Raw genomic sequence first — 26,402 nt, 5'->3', positions numbered from 1 at the left:
CTCAAATTTCAGACTGCATTACTGTTTGAGATAAAAATTTGTTCTGTCAAGATGATCCAACATTGCTTCAATAATGTTGAGGTCTGGGCTTTGGGGAGGCCAATCCATGACTGATAGTGTTCCACGGTGTTTTTCTATATGGTATGCATTTACTGCATTGGTAGAGTTTTTCATAGAATCAGCTAAAGGAATATTAAATATACAATTTTTCAGATACTGTTCATCTGCTGGTGATGCTTTTTCTAATTTTGTCCTTCATTTGTCCAGTTTCCTCAAATTCTTAAAGGCACACTGCACACCATGCTGAGATATACTAGGGTTTCAGCTAGTGACTCTTTGTTATTAAACACCTATTTGGTGAAAAAAATACAATTTAATTCCTGTCAAAATGTTTTATATTAGATTCAGTTAAAGAAGTGGGAACAAATTGTGTTTTTTGACTGGCTGCTAGTGCTAGTTATGTGTAGACATTGCATTGGTTCTTGCTTTGAGGTATGTGCCTTTTTTATGTCTTAAAAATTAATAGGTCAGTGTTAAGTGGCTTAAACAAAAACAACATTCCTCTGAAAATGGTGAGGTACAAGGACTTGACTAAAAATGAGTGAGAAAGCAGCCAGTGTCCAAAGAAAAGCTTTGAAAGACCTTCAGAAAGCTGGAGAACTGTTGATCAAAACCTCTTTAAAAACAAGAACAAGAAAGTCTGGCTTCTTGGAAGCAAGATACAGTTGCCGAGAAGTTACTCGAAGTTTGGACATTTCCACTATGTAATCTTTATATTCAGATCAGTAAAGAACATATTTGACTGTAATCTGATTGTCAGTTCTACATCTATCAACAGGTTAAGCTTTGAGCAACCATTAAGGCCAGTAAATGCATACTATAGCACACTTAACTCTGCTGTCAGTAACTATATTATCCAAGTTCTGATCAACAACATGCACAGCTCACAGCCCAATATGTGTGCTAGAGATCACTGATCTGCTTTAAAACAAATGCAAATGAATTCCTTTAAAACGTAACAGCTCTAACATTCTTTACAGAGAAGGAAAGAGTTGTGTTCTCAGGACTGATGTGTTCACACTTCCTTTATCTGTGGGAGAACAGTCTGTACAAACGTTTTTGGTATGGCAAGCTGCCCTCCTCGAGCCCGGGTTTTGAACTCACTACAGGTCAACAAACTGATGGTTAAATAAAAGGTGTAGAAAGTTACTGGAAAAGGACTCACAGTTATGCGATTTCTCTTTTTATTGTCAAAGCTTGCTGTTTGAATGAACAGGCAAAACCTGCTAAGACATTCACATAGAAGACAATCAGAGTTCCTTTTACACAAATACAGTCTCCTCTAAACTCTCATTTCTCTTTCATGTGAAAATAATCAAAGACCTAATGTTAAAAATGAAGTAACAAACATGGACAGCAACATGTGGAAATAAAAGAGAAAGAGAGTGCTAAGAAGTGCTCCCGCATATTAAAACACCAACAGAATAAATAATTTGTCATGGAATACAAAGAAAAAACAATTCTTAACAATCCCTGCACCACACTGCTTGAAAAAAAAAAAATGGATACAATGTATCAGGTATTCATCCCTGTAGGTGATTAGGCTCCTTTATTTGTGAGAGGTTTTAAGATCCAACTGTCTAAAGTGCAACAAAGGATACACCTTGTGTACGAGTATACCTCTTGCTTGAGTTTGGCCCAAAAGCTTTAGGCCTAAAATTCCCAGATTATGGAAATTTAGCAGGAAAACCCCCCCCCCCAAAAAAACCTTACCATTTGGGTTTTCAAAAGAAAAACATAGAAATGCTTTCAGTTGTACAATGCAACATTCCCCATTTGTTAACTAGATTCATCAGAAAATATTGCAAAAATTTGCACAATTCTTCAGCATGCAAGTTACCCTTTGTTTCATCTAAACGCAGCTTCAGGTTGATAATGTTGACACCAATTCAACTCATTGACTGCCCCTCACCCAAATCTCTAAATAGAAAAGGGATAAAAGAGAGCAAAGCAGAGGTGGAGAAACTAGATTCCAGGGATGGGGGTGAGGATCTTCTAGTCCTCATTGACCATTACATTTGAGACAAGCCCGGTCGGTGGCAAGCAAGAAGGACCCTGCTGATGTTACACAGAGAAGTGAGAGGATGATGATGACTTACAGGCCATGTTTCTCTGTTCTCTTTGGTCAGTGTTTTACATTATGTACAAAAAAAACATTTTAAAAAAAATACTACGATTGATGCCGCGTTGCCTCAGTTAAAACGAGCCATGCGTGTTTCTGAGCCAAAGAAGTTGAGCATCGTCTGAACGAGTTCTGGGAGATCATAATCGTGTTTCCAGGCCCAGTCATTCCGTGCATTGGAGTCATCAAAGTTCATCGGCCAGCTGTCAGCTGAAAAGGAACAGATTTAAAGCATGTGTCAGTTTATCTTATAGGATTTTCACCATCAAAAAATATCAAAGATTAATGAGAAGTTTCTCCTTTAAGAAATCAAAGCCTTGCTTACCAATTGCCTGTCGTACAGGGTCAACCTCATATGTGACCTCCAGCTCAGGCATCTGCTTCTGGAGTTCCTGGGCCAGTTCCTCGGGGGTGAAGCTCATGGCGTTGATGTTGTACGTCCTCATGCTTAGTGTCTCAGCCGGTGCTTCCATCACCTCCAGTGTGGCACGCAGGCAGTCGTCGATGTACATCATGGGCAGCCTTGTGTCAGGTCTCAGGTTGCACTCAAACTTGCCAGTTTTGATTGCGTCGTGGAAAATCTGGACGGCGTAGTCTGGTCAGAGATGGGGGGAAAAAAAACAAAAACAAAAAGAGCCTTGTTACAGAAATGCTGAAAAATCTAAACTCTGTTATGCACTTAAAGAAAGTAACAAATGCAGCAGAAACAGAAAGTATACCAAGTAAAATATTTGAGGAACATGCGATTATGAAAAGCTAAACTGTAATTAAAAATCTAACTGATAAGAGGATTTGGGTGTGGTGGCTGAGCAAACAAGTGAAAATATGGAGACACCGGATCAAGTTATGCGATGGCATGAAAAAAAAAAAAAAAAAAAAAAATGCAACAAGTCATAACAACACTCTGAAATAGATCAGTTGCATAACAAAGTTGACACTTGATAGCAGCACAGGAATAAGAAACCGTTAAAAGTGTAACCTTATCTGTAGTCTGAATCCACCCTACCTGTTGTGCCACCACCGGGCATGGAATCAGCAGAGATGATTCCAGGATAGCGTAGACAGCGGAAGTCCAGCCCATAACGGTGGTGGTAGTACTGTTAAAGAACAGAAAGAACTCCGCTATTTAGAACAAGCAGCTTCTCAGATGAACTTAGATTTAACAGTCATCAATTGATGATAGATGAAAACAAAAGAAAAAAAACAAAAACAAAAACAGGCACATGCACTGAGGATCATCAGTTTTCAGGACATTCTATGGTTTTGATATCAAGTTTGCCCATTAAGAGTTTAGATTAAACTCTGAGCTCTCACCTCTCCCATCAACTCAGCATGTACTTTGGAAACACCGTAGATAGTGCGGGGTCTCTGCACACACAGATCTGGCGTAGGGTTGCGAGGGGATGTGGGACCAAAGGCACCAATGGTGCTGGGGACAAAGAGACGCAAGCCGTGCTCTGCTGCAATGTCCAGGATGTTGTGAAGCCCTGAAAAACAGACAGCTAAACGCTCAGCAAGTGCCCCATGAAAAACAAGAGCATCATCCTACATCGTTATGCCCACATGAGACAGATTGGTTACAAATTCACTTACCGGTGATGTTAACAGAGCGTGCCAAGGCCACGTTAGCCTCTCCAACAGCACTGAGGAGGGCGCTGTAGTGAACCAGCCAAGTGATGCGGTTGTTCACCACAATTTCCCGCAGGTTCTTGTAGTCCAGGATGTCTGAGTAGATGAAGGGGCCTGATGGCGACAGATGGATAAGCATTGTAAAGAGTTTTGTTTCACCTTCACTGTGACTGCGCTTGTTTGTCAAGGATGCTCCCTAGCCTTCAGTACAGGCTGCCAATAGGACACTTCGGAATTTGTATGTTCTCCATGTTCATAAGCAACTTCTGATCATTACTAAATGTTAGCAAAGTAACTTAAGAAGTTTCAATTCAAATGTTGATTTAGAGAAATTTATTAACACCCCCCCACACACACACACACACGCACAGGGAAAGGATAAATCAATATTAAAGCAAGAGGCTTTATTTGCAGACACTTTACTATTCAAATGTGTCCATTTCAGTCTGACGCAATATGCTGTGATTTATTTCAAAAGCGTAACAACCTGTATTGCCAAATCCCTGACTTTTTTTTGTAAGGCTGGCATTAGTCAGCAATACACCCAAAAGAGGATCATCATACTGAAAAAAAGACTGTCTGCACACTCTACAAATATTACAGTTGGACATGGCTTTTTCAGTAACACCTGGGCTTATAGAGAGAGAAAAAGTTAAAGAAAAGGGCAAAAAATGTCTCGTATGTACTTGTATATGCTATGCAACGTAATCATTAAACACCGCTAATATAGTATCTTTTGTGTATCTGAACTGTATACATTTTTATATAGCATATGTGAGTATACTCACCACTGTGGAAAATGCTGTTTTGAGGTTTCCGGATGTCAGATAGAATGACGTTGTTCTTTCCGTACCTCTTCCTGCGAAGGAACCAATGTTACAAAGTTTGCCTTATAATAAACTGTTTAACTGCAGTGTTACAATTACTAATCAACACAAAACTTGTCATTTATTATATTCGGACAAATTAAAATCCTTACCTCAACAATTTGGCCAGGCCTACACCGAGCTGTCCCAGGCCACCTGCAGAGGTTGGAGGGAGGTGGAAATATTATGAGTGATCTGAGGACACCATACACAAATCAGATGCGCAGCAGCTAATAAGTACCAGCGCTTAGTTTCCATGGAGACTGAAGTACCTCAGGAGGAGAGTGGCCATAAGAAAAAAAGGTCACAGCACTGGACGCCCACGTTTTATTTTTTAATGGCATCCCTCTCAGCTCTCATTGCCAAACTTGTCAGAAACCCCGCTGATCTCAAAGTCCCAGAACAGCATATTTTCTAACCCTCGTGCATTTTAAAACGGCCTTTTTTTGTTAAAGCATTAGACTAAACTGCATGGCTGCAAAAGACCAAAACCTGATGCTTCGTACGTACCTGTGATGAGCACCTTGGGGTGGTCTGTTTCTGAGAAGGACACAGAATGGAAGCTGGCATCAGAGGTCACCTGTCGAGGGGAGAAGCTGATGTTGCGTACAGCCACCGTTAAGGGCTGGCAGCCACAGCCTGGGGTACTGAGTAACGCCTGCTTGGCCACCTTGCTGAAGATCCTCACGACAGGCATGTTGGTACCTGGAGGAAGGGAACAATGTGTCTGTTTACTTTTAGGTGACACTTTGGTTGGTAAATTCCAATGAAAAAAAGAAGTCTAGCAGAGCTCTACAAATCTAATGAAAGCCAATTTGCATTTATATTTAATTAGACTCTGGCATCATTTGGTGGCCTCACTTCGCAACATTTTTGTCATGAGGTTTTCGGCTCATTTCCAAGCCTCAAGCTCCGAGAGGTGGACAAACAAGTTTTAAACGACAAAAGTGGCACTCGGAAACTTTTTATTTTAATTCCCTTAAAGGGCAGATTGATCAAACGCATCTGAAAACACTGAGATGAGAGAAAACATACCAAAAGCGAAAACACGTGGATTGCAACAAATGACATGCTAATGACATGATGCAGAGAAAATGAGTGCAATGGAAGAATCAAAGCGCATAAAAACACCAAAACAGTCAAAGTTGAGCAAAACTTTAACGCAACATGACTCTAACTCTATCTATCTAAAAACATTATAAAATACGAACACCACATATCTTTAGAAAGGTACAGAACTGCAGAAAATTAAGCATACTGAGCTACTACTTCATGCAAAAATAGCGCAATAAAACTAAATTTGTCGTTCATTACGGGACGTCTAGACTTTTACGCAACGCATCACTTCAGAAAAGACTTACCGAGGGTTCAAAGAGCTTCCTAGTAAAAGAATGAACGGAGTTACTTTGGAGTATATATGTACTGCCCTGCCTTCAACGAGAGCCAATCAAGGAGAGGGGGCGTACAGCGGCATACAGTAGCCTTGGAAAACGGTGCCAAGATCAGGGTGGCATGGACTCAGAGTCGGAATGTGCTTTCATTTTGTTTGCCTTCATTTTCTTACAAATATATATTGAACCATAAAATTATTAATAACAGAGATCATGGATTAAGCATGAAAACATTACTTTTGCACAAAAGCACGCTCTCCCGCTCCATCATGCTTGTGGCCTATCCCCTTCTGAGAGCATGTGCTGTTCAATATTGAGCCAACATCGTTTAAGGTACTCATCATATAAGCCCCCTGTTTAATATGGGCAGCGCGCCACAGCTCGCCAAGACTCCTTTCTATGGGACATGCCGATCGTTTAATTCCTTAACGTCAGCGTAACTGATCTCCATACCCTCCAATGTGCAGCTGCTTTTCCACGAAGGCAAAACTGCTGCTGGTGGACGAAATTCTGAATGAGAGCAACCACTATTTTAGATCCTAAATATTTTCTCTGTCTGAGCTCAGCACGTCATTGTGACTTAGCAACCGGCTGCACTTCAGAAGAGGACTTTGCTTTGGTTTAAAAAAAAAAAAAAAAAAAAAAGAGAGCGAGAGAGAGATGGTTTGATCGGGATAGAAAGGTTAAACACACGTGATTCAAAAAAAGAAAAAAAAAAGAGTGGAAGCACGAAGCGCATAATTTCCCTAAAATTAAATTTTAAATTTCCCTAGAAAAGAGGACTAATTAAAAAACGGCCGGGTTCTTAAATGTAAAAGAAATCAAATATCGGGATCGGTGCACTCACCAGATAATCTGCAGTTAACACAGCCACACACAGAAAGAAAGCTCCTCTGCGATTTGCGTCTTTTTGAGAATGGGATGTTCGTGTTATCTCCGTTCAGTGTTGCATCAGCTCAGCTGCGCCTTCAAGCTATATATCAACGACCATCTGCTTAAGGGGAAGCCGGCTTTCTCTCGGATTGGCGGAGACCCGGAGGTGCGGTCTTCCCTCGCAGACCACTCCCTCCCGTGGCGTCACCGACGCCCGGTCAATCTTTGTGCATCCACGTAATCTGAGGCCACGCGGTTTATGCATTACTTAAAAATACCATCCCCTGCACATTGGCAGGGGATGGTGTGATCGTGTCAAACGTGCAAATACTGTTGCAAATACACGTTTACCATGACAGTCGCATTCACATGATGAACGTGGGCTCAAAGTCCAGCTTCAGATCAAGAGTGTCCACTCTAAATCGCAGGAAAAGTTTAGGATATAAGGCCCTCGCCTTTTCAGGCGACCAAAGAAAGGGGGCAGTTGACGTGAAAGGCCGTGAGGTGCTATTCTTCATCAGTTAAGTGGGTAAAAAGAGGAGTGGAGTGGGTTTAAAATGTGATTTTCAATTTCCTTTTGGAAGTTGTGGCTGTGAATCTGCAACATGCAGTCAAATGAGGTGAAAGTTAAAGTGCCTAAAAAACTGTGAGCTCAGCAACATAAAAGGGACTGAACTTCAACAAAGGGCAACAGTGGGGTAGATCATCACAACATCCGAGTTGTGCATCCAAGAGAGCACTCTCCAGCAGGTAAGCGTCTTCATAAGTGAAGATAAGTATAAGAAATACTTTATTAATCCCCGAGTTGGGAAAAAACTCTGTCTCAGCAGTTATCCTAGTTGTTTCTATTGAGAAAAACAGAGAGAAAATACAGACTGTTTAGCACAAGGTGCAAACAAGTCATCAGTCACAAGAACAAAAAGGTCACATTAGATTTATGCCAAAACATTCAAAAGTCAAAAAAGCTCTGCAAGATCAATCACATCAACCACAGCTGCTACATGGGAATATGTACCAGTGTAGTAAAACACATTTCGCTATACTGAAAGCAAACAGTTCGAATGCGCTCATGTCTTTATGGATATGAATGGTGCACAATTTAGAAGTAGCAGACGTCTACGTAAAGCAAAACAAGGTGTTGAGCCCGATGCAGCCCTGCAATCAAAGAAATTGGACGATTACAGGATGGACTTTAAAAGCCATTTAACACCAAATCCTTGGCTTCACTGGAGTTTTTGTGACCTGGCAAAATTTAAAAAAAAAAAAAAAAATAGAAGCTCTCCAGCCTCATTGATTTGAATCTAGATGTTCATCAGTGAACGATATGATGAATGCACACACTTTCTGTTTGACTTTCAGGTTTGTTTGCAGGAGATAGAGCCGAGTCAGAACGACTGATGACGTTGCTGAATGGAGCAAGCAAAGGGTGGGCTTAAGGCCTGCACTGGAATATGAGTGGAGCATGCGAGCACACCCCCATGCCTGTCATGACTGAGAAAGAAACAGCTACCTGAAAAACAAGTTGACCTGATCTTTGGCAAGAAAAACAAGATGTAATTTTTTCTCGAAAGAAAAAAGAAATCGTAAATATATTTTTCCTTTCAACCGCAAACTGGGATAATCTTCTAAGTAACCTGCAATTCCAGGAAATGTGAGACAAACATGACACTTGATAGCTGTGAGGTTACATAGCTCAGTGTCACTACTAAAAATGGGAATCAAAGTCTCTTATAAACCAAGCTATAGTTTCTATCTAAAATCTTACTTGATAATGCACAAAATCCTTCCTTGCTTCAAGAGAATTTTAAGGGTTCCCTTGTGAGTAATAAACATGAAATTAGGGTATTGATAGACACAAAGACTTAATGATACAGACAGAAGAGTTGTGGCTGACCAGCAGCACTGTAAACACTTACTGCAACATGGATATCTCTCCCTATGAAGCAGCTGACCCTTGGCTATTTTTTGCCCCAGTCGCCGCATCAGATGATTGTGTCGTCACAGCAATGCGAACACATTTTATCAGGGTGCTGTTTACTAATCTTCGGACAGACTGTCAAGGACAGGGTACATAACGTGGATATTTTCTAGGACTTCTTTCTGGTATTTGGAACCTTTGGAAGGGGGAAAAAAATAAATAATACTGATATATTTAAAGCAGATTTTTGTCCACATGAAAATAATGGAACAATGACCCAGACATGTTTACATTAAAAAGTTGTCCTGTTGAGAGACAGTCAACAGTTGGCCTGTTGACTGTATATAAAAGATGGACACAGCCTCCAAGTCAACGTGTCAGTCAATGAGGAAATGCCTTATAGTGGAAATATTTCTAATGGCCAGCAGGGGGCGATGTTTTTTCCTGCAAAAGAAAGTCAGACTGTAAAAAAAAAAAGAAAAAGAAAAGAGTATGTTTAAAAACAAATGTACTATTCTCTTCATCTCTGAATTCAACAATAAACACCTCCCTTCTGATTTTATTGTTTTTATTATACAACACTAAATGTGTACTCATTACCTGGTTGTGATTGGTTACTGGAGGTTACTGGCAGTTGCTGTGAAATTACTGACGTTGCACTCGCGCAGGCCTACTGACCGACCAGCCTGGAAACCCCCGTTCACTGCAGAAAAACATGTATTCTGCATGTGGTAGCTGGTAGTCAGTAGCGTGAAATTGTTCACAAATAAGTATAAGACGCTGCACTGAAAAGCCCTCTGTGATTGCTTTGGTTCTTTCAGCTTGCTGCAGTCAGTAGGAATTTGCATGGAAGACGCTGATTTGTCTGCAAAAGCGGAAAATGTGAGAAGTGCAACACAAACTGTAAACAGAGCACGTTGACCTTCAAAGTAAAAGTTGAGCCTTTTGATATGTGTCGGTTGCACAAGTAAGGTCCAACTTTTACTTTGAAGGTGAATGTTCTCAGTATACCGTTTGTGTCGCATCTTCTTTCAGACTCATCTCAGACAAGTCAGTGTCTTCCACCTTCCATGGCAGTGAGATCCACCACCAAGTCATCTCATATAGTTTGAAAATACAGAGTTGGAGATGAAGCCGAGGCTTTGAAAAAGGTCTTCAAATACCAAGGGCTAACATTAGGGTAGCCCTTGGTATGGGTAGGATAGGTATATTTTATTGCTAAATGCTCAATTTACAGCCAACTAGGTGGCTTTCACTTTGTTTTCTTAAAACAAAAAACAAAAAACCCTAAAAACTAGCTTAATGAGACTGGTGACACTGAATCACGGAAAACTGAATGATGCACAGACTGTGTGGTGATTAAAGAACTGAAACGCTTCCTTTGTTGTAATACAGATTTTTAATGGCGTGAAAACTTAAAAAAAAATCACAACAACAAATTTTAATCAATATTAGATTTTTCAAGCATTCTGATCAGCAGCGACAAATATGTACACATAATTTTGAATCTGGATTTTACAGTAAGGCATTGCACAAAGTACAACAGACACGATTATTTATCTACTGTGTGACATTACATTTTTGAATTTTGTCAACTTTCTGACAAAGCGAAAATCACTTAGGCATCACACAACTATAAGAAATGTTCTATCCATGCACACATGAAATATACACGTAAACTTTCTCTTTGTCAAAGCATTTCAAAGTAGTGGAAGTAAGTTAAGCTTAGTGTGATTATTAGCATTAGTATTGAGCAGACATCGAGATAAATCATAGATCATTTACTTTGTTACAGGCAATCAAACAAAACTGGCCAAAGATGGCTGCAGTGCATTTAATTTTTAATCCCAGACCATAATAACAAAAAAATATATTTATATTTACAACGCTAGATGATGTTTTTCTAATGGTACTACCAAAGAGTGCACTGAAAGATGAAAGAACTAAGGTCTATAAGCAAAGAGCGCTGCGGGTTTCAGCTTGCCATAATGACACAGACAGCTTTACTGACCGCTGAAGTTTAGGATAATTCCTATGTTCGTGAGATAAGTATGAGCTTGGATGTGAGAAGCTGACAATTAAGTACATTTTCCAGAAGAGACACGAGTTTTGGAGTGTAACATGTGTGTAGGTTAGTTGGATACATATTGTCCTGTTTGATATTTGGACATTTGTCATCTATTATGGCAAAAACTGATGAGAGATCGTTTTCAAAGTGGGAGTAAAATTGATTTGCGTATACGTACATACAGATAAAGAAATGCTTTTGACACAAAGTGCATCAGTTCTGAATGTTAAACTCAAGAAGTCAGAGATGCTCAGCAACCGATCTAGTCGTTAGATTATTGTTATACGTGGTTACATCAAATCGTTTGTGCAAATTCTGGCTGTGATACTGGAATGTCAAGCATTGATCTGATATTTTACATATTATACAAACCTCCCTCCTCACTGGCCTGACCCTACCTACGCTTAGTATGTCATCTCAATGTGCAGCAAAAGCACATGCTCCCTTACAGCACCCTATATGTTGCCATAGTTACTCTGCAGCGGTCTAATGGTGTACACATTCAGCAGAACTTTTACGAAATATGTGAACCCTGTAGCAACTGAGACACTTTTTTTCTCCAGCTGTCCTTAAAATGCCCCTTTAATCCTCTACTACACAAGATCAGTGCTGAGAAGCACAAAAGGGTCCACAATGTCATTTTTACACATCACGTATATAGAAATGGAAGCCAGCAAGTACGAGTGTGGGTGTTTGAAGAGGTTTGGCAACAGTGAAATCAGCCGCCCAGTCACAGCACAATCTATAGAAATGAGCAGTAGGCATGTGCAGGTCTGGCTGTACACTGATATTAGACCACAGTGTGATAAGGGAGGTTTAGCTTTTATCTGCACTCTGAGAAATGGCTAATAAGGACGGCGCTTTTGTTTCTGAATTTTTTCCTCTTACTCGAGTGTAGTTTGCAATGAGTCACCATGATAAAAATGTTTTTCATTAAAGCATCAAAACTGAAGTTCATTTAGTCGCGTTCACAATAACTTGACAATAATGTTGTTTTCTTACATTATGTTTTAAAAAGGGGAAGCTAAAGCTGGGATGTCTGTGATTTTTGAATGTACCATCTCAATTACTTTTAGAGGTCTCTCTCTCTTTATGGCGTATGCAGCAGAGGATCTTCAGTTTCAAGCTGGGCCAGCTGCCTGCGCAGGCTGTTTACTTTGGTCTGAAGCTCCTTGTTGTACTCTATTATATGAACCATTTCCTCATAGGCCTCATCCAGACACTTGGAGGAGCGGTTCCAACGAAGGAACACTCCTGTCACAGAAGAGCAGGACCAATCAGAAAACAACAATTCACAAACTGGTTTCTTCCAGTTCTGGTTTCTTCTAAACACTGCAGTCTCACAACCTTGATAGAGGTTATGTAAGCGTTGCGTGTGCAGTCACTGTACACTAACGGGAAAGCATGCACCTTTCTTATGAGAACACATACTTACACATACACATACACACATAATTGTGATAAAGAAAACAAACAGCTAACAGATAAAGTGTATTATCGTGCTGGATGTGGTTCTTTGTGGAGCTTTGAGTTGGAGTACAAATACAAGATTCTGACATGTCTAAAACTTAAAGCAGTCTCGAAAAACAGTTCACACAGTTTGTGCTGAGCGCAAAAAAACCAAACCACTGGATCTTAATGGTGGTTGGAGGCTGTTGGCAGAGAAACAGGTGTAAACACAGAGGAGCTGTATGACTGGAATGAACCATCGCTTTACTTGTCAGTCATAAGGAAAGCCAGTGTGTCAACAAACTGAGGTTTCTGAACCCAGTAACACGTCTGTAGATAGCACTACTCAATAAGATCTCAGTTATTTTAGTTCTTTTTAAGTTTGGGTCATTGATAACAAAATACTTGTGAAATGTATGGTGGCTGCGGAAGGATGTGCATATGCATCCCTATGTTTACGCAATATTTGGAACAATTAATTAACTGCAGCCAACTTGGACCTGTACTCCAAATGCCCATTGATATATTTTATTTACTGCTATTTAGACACACTTGCCTCTGATCCCTCAGTGAATTTCTTGTTGTTTAGCTGACATTAAAGCCTTGCTTTTACCCAATTTCCTCACCTTTAATGAAAAATAAAAATCTTGTCTTTTGCCTGATCCCTTTAGGGGCTCACCACAGTGGATCCTCCTTCACTGCATCTATGAATCTTCTTCGTGGTCTTCCTCTTTCCTTCCTGCATGGTAACTCTATTATCAACATCCTTTGTCCAATATACCCACTATCCCTTCTCTGCACATGTCCAACCCATCTCAGCCTTACTGCTTTTACTTTGTCTCTATATTGCTCACTGTGAGCAATATTTCCAGTATTTCTTTGCATCTTAGGTCGTTGGCATCATATTGTAAATTTCATGTTTTGGGGAAAAAAAACAAAAAAAACCCTGTCATTTTTTACTCTTCTTTTAAATAAGCTTTACTGATGATGTTTTAAGACACTTAGCTGTGTCATCAGTGACTGTCAGAAAAGAAGGACGGAAAAGCCCTTCGTTTAGTTTGTGCTGATAAATAAATCCTTCTACCCACAAGTTGCAATCACCGTGAAAAACCCTATGCACAATTTTTTTCCCTCTATATTATCAGAAATTATTATCATAAATTTCCTTGAAATACCATTACATAGTTTTGAGGCTTTATCGCCCAACCAAGAACCAAGAACATGCAAACTCCGCACAGAAAAGCCCAAGATGGCTAATTGACATTTCACCAGTCCTGGATTTTATTACACAGTTATAGCCGTGTAATTCAGAAATAATCCTGAAATCCTTTTGCTCATTAACTTTTTGGAATTATATTGAATTTATAACATTTGTGTCTTTTGTGAATAGTGTTGACTGCTTTCCATTTCTTTCCTTTGTATTTGTAAAGTCTTTTTCTAACTGGATTTTAAAATGTTTAAAAGTCATGTTTATCAGTGTTTTAACTCTTACATGTCTTTTAGCTATTTTTTTAAAATTTAATTTCAACAGTTTAAAGTCGGCTGTTCTTAAATGTGCGACACAAATAAAATGACTAAAACCTCCACATTTTTACTCAACACCTTTAAAGTGATCAAACTGCAGTCCAATTAAAAACAACAACATTATTTTAGTGCATTTTTTGTTTTTTCAATTAAACCATTATTTTTATTCAATATTATTTCGCTAAGAATTACACAGAACTTTTGGGATGTAAAGATTTTACACACGCCATCAGTTTCTTTTAGTGTCCACATCAGCAGCTAGAGTTCAGGACTTCCATTGGGTCTTTTAAGGTGGGCTGAGGAGTGTGCGTCACTTTCTATGAAAGAGCTGCATATCACGTGCTCCACTCAGTTCTTATGCATTCCACTTCATATAGCGTGAACGGCTTTAGGCAGTAAGAGAGGCCCCATGCACGAAATGCATGAACCTAATGACCTCTAGTTGGTCTGGATTCCCCCTCCCCCAACTTTTCTTTATGAATGGTCTAACACAGATCTCCCCAGGGCTTTGTTGTACTTGTTGCACTATGCTGAACCCACTGACATTAAGACAACCATAGTTAAGAATAAGAATAACCACCATTATTAAAGTTGTGGGGGAAAAAAAACCCTCATCAATTAAGAGTTTCACTGCAGTCACTCAAATTCACAATTTAGACAAATTCAGACTTACATATTCATTCTGAATTTGTTAAAATCAAATTAGTACACTGTCATTTCAATAAAATTGAATTGAATTGAATTGTCAGTGGTTTAAAAAGTGTGAAAAATGTGAAAAAAGTAATAATTTTAAACCAAAAACAATGATGATATAATGCTAACATTGGTAAAGCTGGTTTTATCTGGCAATTTAAATAAAAACGATCATGTAAAATGATCAAATAATTTTAATTTAAAAAGATTTAGGATCACATTTATATACACTGATATTCTGATATAACTTCCACTGATACATGATGTTTGTGTTTAATGCCAAAAGGCACTTGTGAAAAAAACAGCACTTTAAATTACCCACAACAGATTTTGTGGTTGTATGCCTGTATCAGTGCTTCTTTATTTAGCACCATTTTGCTACTCATGCTTTACCATAATATCATCACACTGCCTCTCAGTGAGGAAACTGTTTGTAAAAAGACACACAGGCAGGCTGAACATGTCACGGACACACCTCAGGAGCATTTTGAACAATTTCCCAAATGCCAAAGTGTGTTCTACCTCTTCTTGTAAAATGATTCATAATGCTAGCTATACCGGAAACTTCTGCACAAGTACCACCTCTCCACCAAGTTACATGAAATTCAGCTGAGTCATCTAGCTGAGTTTCAGGTGGCAGGTCAGACAGCACTGATCACATACCTCACCTGTCATGTAGCTGTACACAACATGACAAAGCTGCAACCAACAGTTTGTTCACTATTGGATAATCATGGGACTGAATGCTTATCTTTACTAAAGATCAAAGGTGACTGTAAAAAGAATAAATTGACGTGCAACATTTTGTTTATTTATCTAAAATTATTTGCTGATAATATTTTTTAAAAATCCTGTATAATGTATGTATACTTGTCTTCATGCTTGTAACCTTGGAAAGCACAAATAGCTGGTCCTCGGGTCCCAGTGGCTGTCAGGGTCATTCAGGGTTCAAATGCTCAAATCAATGCTGCCCCCTACTGGTGAGATTTCAGAACGTATGAGTGAGCAAATGTGTATTTGTAATTGTGAGTACGCCCAATTTCTAATCGTGTACCTGCGGCTACAACAGCAGTTTTATCACCTGATCCTCATGGTGGGTTTTTAGATATTAACCTACTCCATCTTCAGACTGAGAATAAACTTAAAGCATGAGTCAAAACTGCAAAATATGTACAGCATGTGGTCTCACTGGACTGCTTTCAATGAAGAATATTAACATTTGCCATTTAATTGCTTTCGTGTTGTAAATGAGACACTCAGTGTAACAGTTGGATTTAATGTATGTATAAAAAATACATAAATACAGCTGAAACTTAAATAAAGATTAAATTTAAAAAAAAAATACTCCCAGCTATAAATGTTCCCTTAAAACCTGCAAACAAAACTTTATGTGTACTTTATTATTTTAAAACTTAAAATTATCCAGCACGTTTCCTTTTTTTTCACTTTAGGAAACTTTCTTTTATAAAAAAGGAAACAAGGTCTGAAAATGAAATTTGCTGATTTTTCTATCTATCCATCTATTATGGATCACAGAGGCAGATGTCTTTTGTACAGACACCCAGACCTCCCTTCTACCTCCTCTCCCTCTTCTTAAGAGATACCTACGAATATATTTGTTTCTTACCTTCCCACAGCAGCAGACTCTGAGGGGCCACAGATGGCCAGATCACAAGACTGTTGGGCTCGTAAAGTGGGTTGGTCAGACGCTCCAGCTCCTGCGGCCGATTCACCCATGACCAAAGGGACACAGTCTTTTCAGGCAAGCACAGTCTGGCTCTGTGAAAAGACAGAAATGTGTCAGACTGACCAACAGGAAAACTGGTTCACGGCTGTTTTATCAGAGGTGGTTCACAGCTGCAGGGAGAGCATCGTGATTTTTGCATGACCTAACTATCAGCAACACAACAAATAATAACAAATGATGTATTCTTAAACTACGTAGGGTGACACCCACATCACACAGCTGAAAGCATAGCCCTGACATAAACTGAAGGTCTTACATCAGCCAACTCCTATCTTACCTCTCAGCTGCACTGTTGCCCAAGAATGTCCCAAACTGAGATGCGTAGGCGTGTTCGAAAAGCAGTACCAAGAAACTCTCGTTGAATTCAAAGGAGCAGGGAAATTGGCGAAGGATCTGCCACACACAGTCCAGGAAGAGAAGAAAGACAGGGGCCTCATGGCGAGGTTTGCTGTTGGAGAAGGCAGACTGGGCACAGCGCTGCTGGAAAGGGTGACCAGCCTGTGTAAGCAGTCAAAGAGGTGAAATGAGTGGAAACACTCACACTGTGGAGGAGAAGGTGAAAGAAAAGACAACATTTGGCTCTAAACAGTGCATCTAAGCTCACCTGGAGCCACTCCCGCTCTACCAGGCTTTGAAAGCCTTTAACGGTCCTGCACCCGGGATCCAGGATGATCTGAGCCAAGGAGGTGACCTGCAGGGTGGAGTCTGTCCCTTCTGTACCGTGAACAAGCACTGACGCTCCCTCCCTGAGATAAACACACAAGCCCACAGTCTGTCACTGCTCGCTGCTTTTCGAGTTTATGTTTACTGGGACATGAGGACAACCAAATGAAAAACAGACCTGTCAATACACTGGGCAGCCAAGCAGGCCGTGGTGAGGATCTCTTTGACATTAGTTTGCCAGTTGGAAGCCTCCAACTTGCTTAACCAGCGGTCCATGCTGTGGGACTGGTCGTTACATGCCTCCACCAACTTAATCAGGCTCTCCTGAAGGACATTATACCTGCAAAAAACAGATTTATTTAGATCATTTAAAGTATGAGATGCATTTCAATCAGTTTCCACTTTATCTAGTCTTCTCAGTAATACTTTACAATACAGCCCACAACTAAGGGTGTGATTCCCTTTTCATTAAATTAAAAGTTAATGTATTTTATTTGAAAATACATTGTCATTATATTTACCTGAAAATAATTAAAAGTAGGGGTAACGAGTCATCTTTTTACAGGGAATTTAAACACAAGTAAATTTAAGCTGTACAATTTCTTGGTAATTTTGCAGAAAAACACAAGTTGCACTTTTCAGTGCCATATTATGGAGTGGGTTAATCATGCTTTTTACATCTTTGTTTTTTTTAATATTCTTTATGTTGATGTGCATGATGGACGTTCTATTATTCAAATGTCCTTAAGACGTGATCTCCCTTATCAGCTTACAAGAAAAAACAAATACCTTCAAAATCTGCTTGTCTATCTAACTGTATAATGATGAATGATGAAGCCAAGTATTTTTTTCTTTCACACTCACTTTTCAAGCAAAACTTTCAAAAGGAGTGTACAGTAAAAAGAGTGTCTCTGTTCCTGTTAGGCAGTTAGTTAGGCAAGGTTAAGCAACTCCATAATCCAACCCAAGCTGCTTTCTTGCAAAACTGCCAGAATTCAGGCACTACTTAAATGTACTTACAGTATAATTATTCCTTTGTTTCCTGTATAAAGGTGAGTTGTTACCCCGTATTCTAGCGAACCCACCTTTAAGCATTTATAGGCAATTATAATGACATTTTAATTTCTAATAAAATAGATTGAAATTCCATTTAATCACGAGGGAATTGCAATGCAACAGACTCTAAACAGGTCGTATTATAAAGTGTTACTGTCTTCTTAATATCTAAGTGTCCAATCACCTTTCAATGGCCTTGTGGATCCTCCTCCATTGTGGGTAGTTGGCCTCCAACTCAAACCCTCCACCTCGGGCTTTGGCCTGCTGAGCAACATTGATAGCACGTGTATCAATGATGTAACCACGCTTTCCTGGCCGCAGAGTGGCGTTGATCAGCTTCTCGTCCTCCTTACACCGTCGCCCATTGGTGCCCGTCAGTGGCTGTCCTGCTCGCATCATCACCTGGAAGTGGAAGTGATTTGTCAGCCCCTATAATTAGAGATGGCTACTTTTTTATGTCCGATACGATATCATGAATTTGGATATCTGTCGATACTGATATGAATCCAATATACTCTATTTTATGATCAATAAAAACTGTTTGTTTTTTTTAAATATCTTGCTGCATTTTGTATATGTCTAGCAGTTTTATTACAGAAGCTCCTTCATTCTAGTCTAAACAACAGTGTCTCAGTAACTTTCCACTAGAGATGGTCCCCTCTTATCTGCATTTTCCCAGCATGAGCGAGAGTCTGCAGCTTTCTACTCCCCAAGGACACATGGTCTAATGCTTTTATTTTCAGGGCTGTGTCCACTTAATACTACACTATATAACTTTATAACACTTACTAATAAAAAAGCATAGCATTATTGAGGCAGTGAAAAATTATTTATTCCCAACAGTTCATACTCAAATTTAAAAAGACAAAACACTAAAGCTATTCTATTACACTTGCAAAAAATATCCCGCTTCCAAAATATTTTGCATTTCAGCAATACTTATCTTTTTATTTAAACCTTCAGCAGATCTGTAAATCTAAGTATTTAAAGTAATTTAAAATGCAGTTTTATGCAAATTTCAAAAACTCTTTGGTTCTGAAAAAAGGAAGTGCAATATCAGCACAAAATAATGTTTATATTCAACAACAACAAAAAAAACGGGTTGTAGAATGGACCCTTTTATACTTAAAGCTTAGCATAAATAGACATCCAGAGTGGAAAGCAGTGCAAATGAATGCAAACACGCCTTCATGACACTCATGTTTTATCAAGATGGATGTCAGTGTAAGCTGTTTCAATCACATTTAACCTGAGATTGATTTTTGTGTAATTTCTATACAAAACATAAGTATGAAAAAAAATGTTTTTTCATAGTTTTTTGGGAACCATGGAACTGTTTTGCCTGCAACACAGGTTTTTTTTTCCCAAAGTAAAGCTCCATATATCGGTTGTTAAGCTTAACATAAAAATGCTTTACAAACATTCAGAGATGAACTTACACAATTGCTTTACTTATCTGGGACAGCTTGCTCAGAGGTGAAATACTGGTTTGGCAGCACGTAGCGAGGCTCCAGATGCTTTCAGTGACAAACAACTCCAGACCACCGACAGGTCTCCCACGCAACAGCCGCACTATCACGTGACGCATACTGCTCCCACGTGCTAAAGTCACTACCTGGGTTAAGCCATTTTGCAAGTTTCGTGAGGTGCTTTTGTTATATTTAATGGATCGGGTTACATTTTTTATTTCTCCCTAATATCCGATCCAGTAATTTAGGTCAGGATCGGACCAATACCGGTATTGTATATTGGATCAGTCCATCCCTAGCTATAATGTTCAAAAACACAAACGATGAGAAGCAAAAGAGACGGTCAAAGGCAGAGTAATTATTTTTCCTTGCGCTTACCATGCCGTTCTTCTTGTGGTAGTAGCTAAGTACTGGAAAACGGCCACCGTGACGGAAAGTAGCTACTTTCTTCAGCGTTTCATCATCAAAATCTTTGGGTACTGCCACTAGTGGGGGGTATGACGGACACAAGCTGAAGTCTTTGTTGACCTCACTCAGCCTCCACTCATCTGTCTGCAAAGTGCGGTAGAGGGGATGGAGAAAACAAAACAAAAAAAGGTCCAATAACCCTGATTCAAATTGAATTACTCTGTAATGTCACCTAAACGTACCATGGACTCCAAATCTTTAAAGGCATTCTGGGGAAGAAATGAATTCCATCCATCCTCTATGACTTCAAACATTGGCCGGTAGAAGAAAGGGTACATCAGGGAGACTAAATCAAGAGTGGACAGAGCCTTGAGAGGAATGAAAACATTGACTTGTTATTCACAATATTAATCACATGCAGAATTTAACTTGACATGACAAAAACAAAGAGAGCCTGAGAGAAAAATATAGCGTAGCTAAAAATAATCACTCTCTTTCCGACGGGGAGCCTTTGTTCTTACCTCGATAGAGCTGGCAATGTTGAGACACTCCTCCATACCAGTGATCTCAAGCTGAATCACTCTCAAGTCTTTGCATTTGACAGTGATGTGCCCCAAAGACCCCACAAATCTAAAATTTAAAAGGTGAGCACAATAAAGAGGATGAATGTCATGAACAAACACAGAGTATCAGTGAACTACTCTGAGCCCTACAGCTCGGCTTTCTGTGTGTAATTTCTATGTTATCGTCATGTTGGGTTTCTGGAAGAATCGTTGAAACGACTTTTAGTTTGACTGTAGATTCAGTGATTGTTATTAAAGGCAGTATCAGTACTCAGTGCTCAGTACGTAAGCTCTAAGCAGCAACGTGCCCCAGCTACAGATGAAAGAGTGGATTGGCCAGTATCCAAGTACAATGAGCTGCATAAATCCATTCTTAATGGATTAATGTGAAGGCATCTGCATGAAGTTCAGTCAGAAAGGCAGGAGGATTTATGAGTCATTTGCTTTACAATGAAAGAGACAATACAGTGCTGTGAAAATGTATTTGCCTGCTTCGTTTTTTTGTTTGGTTTTTCTGCATATTTGTCACACTTTAATGTTTCAGATCAAATATTTTTTAATATTAGACAAAGACAACCTGAGTAAATGCAAAATGCCATTTTAAAATGATGTAATTTATTAAAGGAAATGGATATCCAAACCTACCTGGCACCATCTAAAAAAACCTAATAACGTTTTGCCACCCTTGGCAGCAAGAACTGCAATCAAGTGTTTGTGATAACTGGCAATGAGTCTTTCAGAACACTTGTGTGTTTCAGACCAATGTCCTGGTGCATAACCAAAGTGTGCTTGAGTTTCAGGGCATGAACTGATGATTGAACATTTTCCTTCAGGATTTTTGGGTAGTGGGGAATTTATTAAATAAATTTGAAAATTGAAATTGAAATTTTTATTTCAGTCAACAACAACAACAGATTATAATTTTACATAAAAGTACTCAAACAGTAACCGAAAAAGGAATAGGCTGAAGCTAGAGCTGGGCGATATGAGATTTTTTCATATCACGATATGTTTTTTTCATTTCAGGCGATAACGATATCTATCACGATATAAGCCAAATAACTATATTTGTAAGATTTAAATGTGCCGTTGCTCACAAGTAAAATGTGAAATAATCAGCAGCTTGTTTTTATTTAAATATTTATTTCCCATAATAAGTTCAACAGGGTAGATGTACTTAAGGAACATGAGACTTTTTCAGATAAATAAAAGGCAAATATTGCAAACTACACAAAAGGCAGCCGCTAAAGCGTTTAAGTTTCAAAATAGAACAAACGAAACAGACTAAATTGTCAATTCCACTTAGAAACAAAATATTAATTCTAAAAATAAATCTTAGTTTGTTTTACAGAAGAACAGACAAAACTGACTAACTTTTGTCAATATCAAATAAACTGAGAACTAAAAGGAAATTCTCAATCTCTCCTTGTTGTATAGCTTAGCTTTTCAAACAGTTTTAACAGTTACTTTAGTCTGACAAAAGCCGAATGACGAATTAGCGCTTCCAGTCAGAGACTGAGGCTACGTCCACACGTACACGGGTATTTTTGAAAACGGAGATTTTCCGTTTTCGTTTTAAAAAACTAATCCCGTCCACACATAAAGGCAGAAATGAAGGAAAACGCTGCTATGAACATGCCAAAGCAGCAGGTGGCGCTAGATTCCTAACCGTGCAGAAATGTTGGCCAATCAGAAGTCTAGAAGCCTCGGTGGGAAAAAGTAAACAAAGCTGCGGCATAGAAGCAGAACCGAGTCGTCTGTGTGGAGGGACAGTAACTGTGTGTATATGTAAGCATTTAAACACTGCAGAGAGTAGAATTAACAGTATTGTAGAAATTCATTTCACCGAAACAATAACGTGGCGCACAGTGTGACGCATGCACCAGTTTATTGTATTTCCAGACTTGCTTTCGGCACAATTTACAGTGCACGCTACTCTGTTTTTTGTCAGACTTGAAATAGCCGAAATACCTTCACACTACGGAACTTCTTTGGCTCTTCTGTTCGACAATCTCTCCGGCATTGGAACCATCATCTGTTTTCTCTTCGGTCACGCTCGGTTGATTTTTCTAGTCGGCACACTCATTTCCTCCATTACGCGCTGGCTCCATTACCCGCTGGCTGCTTCCCAAACAAACACACGTGCGGCTTGGCACTTGTGCTGTACGTAACAAGTCACGCGACGTGACGCTGCGGCTGTGATTGGTTCGGCTCTGCGCTACCTAATTTGGATTGGCTGACCTTCTTTTTTTTTTTTTTTTTTTTTAAGAGGACAAGAGCGGCGAGGTCTATCGCGATAGCTTAATTTCTCTATCGAGTAAAAGTTATATCGCGATACATATCGTTATCGTTCTATCGCCCAGCTCTAGCTGAAGCCTTATGGCTTATACTTATCCTATCCCTACAGCAAGCCATCCAGATTCCGAAGCAGCAATGCAGCTCAGACCATCACACTAACACCACCGTGTTTGACTGTTGGTATGACTTTGTTTTTTAAATAAAATGCCATGTTACCAAAAGGTTCAACTTCTGTCTCGTTAGTCCATTGAGTATTTTTCCAAAAGTCTTGGGGATCATCAAGATATCTTTTATAAAATGTGAGACAAGCCCTTTGCGTTCTTTTTGGTCAGCAGTGATTTTTCACCTTGGAACTCTCCCATGGATGCCATTTTTGCACAGCATCTTTCTTATTGTTAAATCATGAACACTGGCTTTAACTGAGGCCTTCAGTTCTTTAAAGGTTGATCTTGTGTCTATTCAGACCTCCTGGATGTGTCAGTGTTGGTCGGCTAGGCACTCTTGGGAAGGTTTACCACTGTTCCAAGTTATCCTCCATTTAGAAAGCCCATACCAAAACCTAAAATTAAACCTTAAGGTAGTCTGCAGGTTATTAGGCCAATACTGTAATAGAAACTGACAGTTAAGTACTAGGCAAACCTCCTGAGGCTTGTGTGTCCAACCTGATTTTGTGTCCAACATAAAATGTTTAAAAACGGTACAATTACCAGAAATGGCAGTGAAGAAAAACAAATTCTTTGCCACTACAAGCCCCGTGTCTTTAACCAGTTAATGTTAGTTTCTCTAACCAGTTTAACTATAAGCAAGTTATGCATATGGACACTATTAATAAATAATAATCGGATCTGCAGCATGCACTAAAAAACAGGCGGAACTCAAACGGATTTTAACAAATGCATGCCCTACTGACCTGCATCTATTTAGGGTAGGTGATGTACCATTTTCACAAAGAGATTACATAACAGTCATTTAGAAAAACAATAACACAACGCTGTCACCTCTTCTCTATCGAGTCAATGTTTGAATGAAGCAGCCACAGCTCCTCCGTATTGTCCTGTCTGGAGGAGAGAATCAGGTGATGACCAGTCAAACACAGAGTCCCCTCCACAGTAGGCATGAAAGGCCTGTGTAGGACAACCCCGTCCACCCTGGGTGTCTTTATCAGCTCTGCAAACTCCATAATCTGACCAGACAGAACGAAAACAGCCGCGGTGATTTTAAAGCATAAATACAACGCTATTGGTTAGGTCATGCTACTATTATTGTAAAGACAGGCCAGCGCAACCTCTGTCGACATATATGAGACATATATTGTGTACGTCCATGTCGGTTAACAGTAAAGATGAAAAAGTACTGCAAAAATCGGTCATCTTGATAAAGTTATTCTATTCCGGAAATTAAACCGCTAACGTCAGCTAGCAGGCTAATCGTGACAGAAAGGAGGACAATTTGCCATAAAAAACGGCCGACATTTCGAAACTCAAGCCAAAGCACAAACATCACGTGTAATATAAATATTAAAAACAACAAGGAGCGTTTTTCATCAATACTAAAAAGATTTATCGTACAACTACCTGACACTGTTTTCTTTTATTTGGTCGCAGGTCGATGCTGGTACGTTAAGAAAAACACGCCGACTAGAAACAACCGACTTTTCTCGGCTCAGTTTTGCATCCCAAATTCCGCAATTTTCATCTAAAACGGGAAGTGACTCTGTGCTCTCCTGTTTTTTAACATTAGCGTTATACTTTAAATCTGTAAAGTCCCCGAAGAACTTATAATGTCCATATATTATATATAAGTATGTTTAAACATACATACAGCAACATAGTGAATGAGTTTAGAGTTTAGTGGTTTGGAGGCAGCGTCAGATCAGTGGTTCATCCACAAGGCTTCTGAAAATCCGTGAAAGGCTGTTTCATTTTAGTGTCTGTGTGTTTGGGGTCTACCGAGAATATCAAAAAAGGTCACTAGGTGGTGACATTGGAGTACGTTTGAGAGATTTCTGGCTTTCAGAAGTCTAAACAGTATTGCCCTGATTTCACCGGGTACATAATGTACCGGTGAAATAATGTGCTGTGAGTCATGTTATACATTTAGACATGTTATTTAAGATTAAGCTTAAAACTTTCCTTTTCGATAAAACTTAGAGTTAGTGCTGGATCAGGTGACCCTGAGCCATCTCTTTGTAATGCTGTAATAGGCTTAGACTGCTGGGAAGCTTCCCATGATGCACTGAATCACGTACCTCTTTTCACTTCCTGCGGGTTTACACACACTACTCAATTTAATTATTGGCAATTATTAAACTCTGGCTCTCTCTCTCCTGTCTAATTGAGTCTGTTTCCATTGGAGATTTCTCCTGTTAACAGAGAGATTGTCATTCCCTCAGTTTCCAACTGCTTCCTTATAGGAGCTCATCTGGTAATAGAAGTTTCTTTCTAATATTGTAGGTTCTTTACCTTACAACATGAAGCAACTTGGTGTGACTGTTGTTGACAATTGTTGCTATAGACTGTAAAAAAAAATTGGAATTACACTAAATTATTGATCCAGCCTGGTGGTGGAGGCCTGATAATACCACTGATCACAGATAGGTATGCAAGGTAAGACTGCAGTAAGTCAGGGAAACGCACAAGCTGTAAACTACAATGTAAATGTATCAAGACAACTTAGACAACAACAAAAAGAAAAAATAAGTGGACAACAATGACCTGCTGAGTCCGGTATACAATTGAAAAAATAGGAGTTAAAGTGAACTGAAGACAGAGTTTTAACAGTTAATATTAAGTCCAATGATTCAAGGCCCCAAAGGAAAAAAAGTCTAGTGTTGGGTCTTTGTGTAGTTCCAAGTACAGTTTTACAGGCCGGTGTAGCAAAGTTTAACAAGGAGAGCAAAGAGAAGTCATATCTGGCCTGAGGAGGAGGAGGAGGAGGAAGAAGAGGAGAGAGAGAGAGGGGGGGGGGGGGGGGGGTAGAGAAGGAGGAGCCAGTAGGCAGCTGGCAGGGGCAGAACTGACACAGGAGACTTCAGTACCCTTAAACACAAATGACAGAGGAGGAGGGGACCTACTGACAAGGCTAAGCATGAGCTCAAACTAAACTGCACTTTTCTGCTTTATGGATGCTGATTAAATAATCAGGAGATTAAAAAGCTGCACACACTCATACTCATTAGAGATAATGACATTTTGAGTCGGGCTTTAAAGATCATGTGTGCGCTGCATTAGCTGAAGGCGGCTGGGGAGTTTATTCTAAAGAAAGGGCGTGCAGCAGAAGAAACGTTGCCTGAGGTTTTTGTCTTAGCTCGCTGAATAGCGAGGACAACTGCCTGCTGAGATCTTAAAGCATATGAAGGAACACACAAGGAGTCTGAACGGCAGACTCCCTAAAGAGGTGAACGCTTTTAGAAAGAGAAGAAGAATAGCAGATAGCTTGGCAGAGGCTACTGTGGACCATTTTGTTTTAGACATTCTGAGCATTGTGTGGGTGTGTGTGTGTGTCTGTGATGTATTGCAAATCAGCACGGTATTTGCTTCACTTGCAGCCTGTCCAAGCTTCACAATAGATGGTTTTCTCTGGGCCTTCCCAGCCCACATCATAGG

General features: G+C 39.6%; 2 protein-coding genes and 1 long non-coding RNA gene across 4 annotated transcripts; 1 reads left to right on the top strand and 2 right to left on the bottom strand.

Annotated features, from left to right (window-relative positions):
- Window positions 1-1,227: 1,227 nt before the first annotated feature.
- On the bottom strand, window positions 1,228-7,054 carry tdh (L-threonine dehydrogenase). Of its 2 annotated transcripts, none has more exons than XM_085431707.1 (9): window positions 6,916-7,054; window positions 5,188-5,382; window positions 4,791-4,833; window positions 4,600-4,670; window positions 3,776-3,925; window positions 3,497-3,669; window positions 3,189-3,279; window positions 2,508-2,777; window positions 1,228-2,392 (listed from the first exon to the last, which is right to left on the bottom strand). In XM_085431707.1, the coding sequence occupies exons 2-9, from the start codon at window positions 5,372-5,374 to the stop codon at window positions 2,253-2,255; spliced, it is 1,125 nt and encodes a 374-aa protein (XP_085287833.1). In that variant the 5' UTR covers window positions 5,375-5,382; window positions 6,916-7,054; the 3' UTR covers window positions 1,228-2,252. The 2 variants fall into 2 exon arrangements, with proteins under 2 accessions (XP_085287833.1, XP_085287834.1); XM_085431708.1 differs by lacking the exon at window positions 6,916-7,054 and adding an exon at window positions 6,039-6,416.
- Window positions 7,055-7,318: 264 nt separating this feature from the next.
- Window positions 7,319-9,416, top strand: LOC146691749 (uncharacterized). Its single transcript, XR_014915093.1, has 2 exons — window positions 7,319-7,691; window positions 8,301-9,416. It is a non-coding gene; the product is annotated as an uncharacterized LOC146691749 (long non-coding RNA).
- Window positions 9,417-10,256: 840 nt separating this feature from the next.
- Window positions 10,257-24,448, bottom strand: mtmr9 (myotubularin related protein 9). Its single transcript, XM_085431706.1, has 11 exons — window positions 24,372-24,448; window positions 23,796-23,980; window positions 20,458-20,566; window positions 20,179-20,304; window positions 19,907-20,080; window positions 18,244-18,461; window positions 17,182-17,343; window positions 16,945-17,086; window positions 16,618-16,838; window positions 16,221-16,372; window positions 10,257-12,181 (listed from the first exon to the last, which is right to left on the bottom strand). The coding sequence occupies exons 2-11, from the start codon at window positions 23,975-23,977 to the stop codon at window positions 12,018-12,020; spliced, it is 1,650 nt and encodes a 549-aa protein (XP_085287832.1). The 5' UTR covers window positions 23,978-23,980; window positions 24,372-24,448; the 3' UTR covers window positions 10,257-12,017.
- Between the last annotated feature and the right edge of the window lie 1,954 nt (window positions 24,449-26,402).

This window comes from Copadichromis virginalis, linkage group LG15 (assembly GCF_057382275.1).
Source record: "Copadichromis virginalis isolate Kocher_CV1m ecotype Utaka linkage group LG15, C_Virginalis_male_GT1.1, whole genome shotgun sequence".
Lineage (NCBI taxonomy): Eukaryota > Metazoa > Chordata > Actinopteri > Cichliformes > Cichlidae > Copadichromis > Copadichromis virginalis.
The sequence above is the reverse complement of the archived record's forward strand: the minus strand, read 5'-3'. Positions and strand labels throughout refer to the sequence as shown.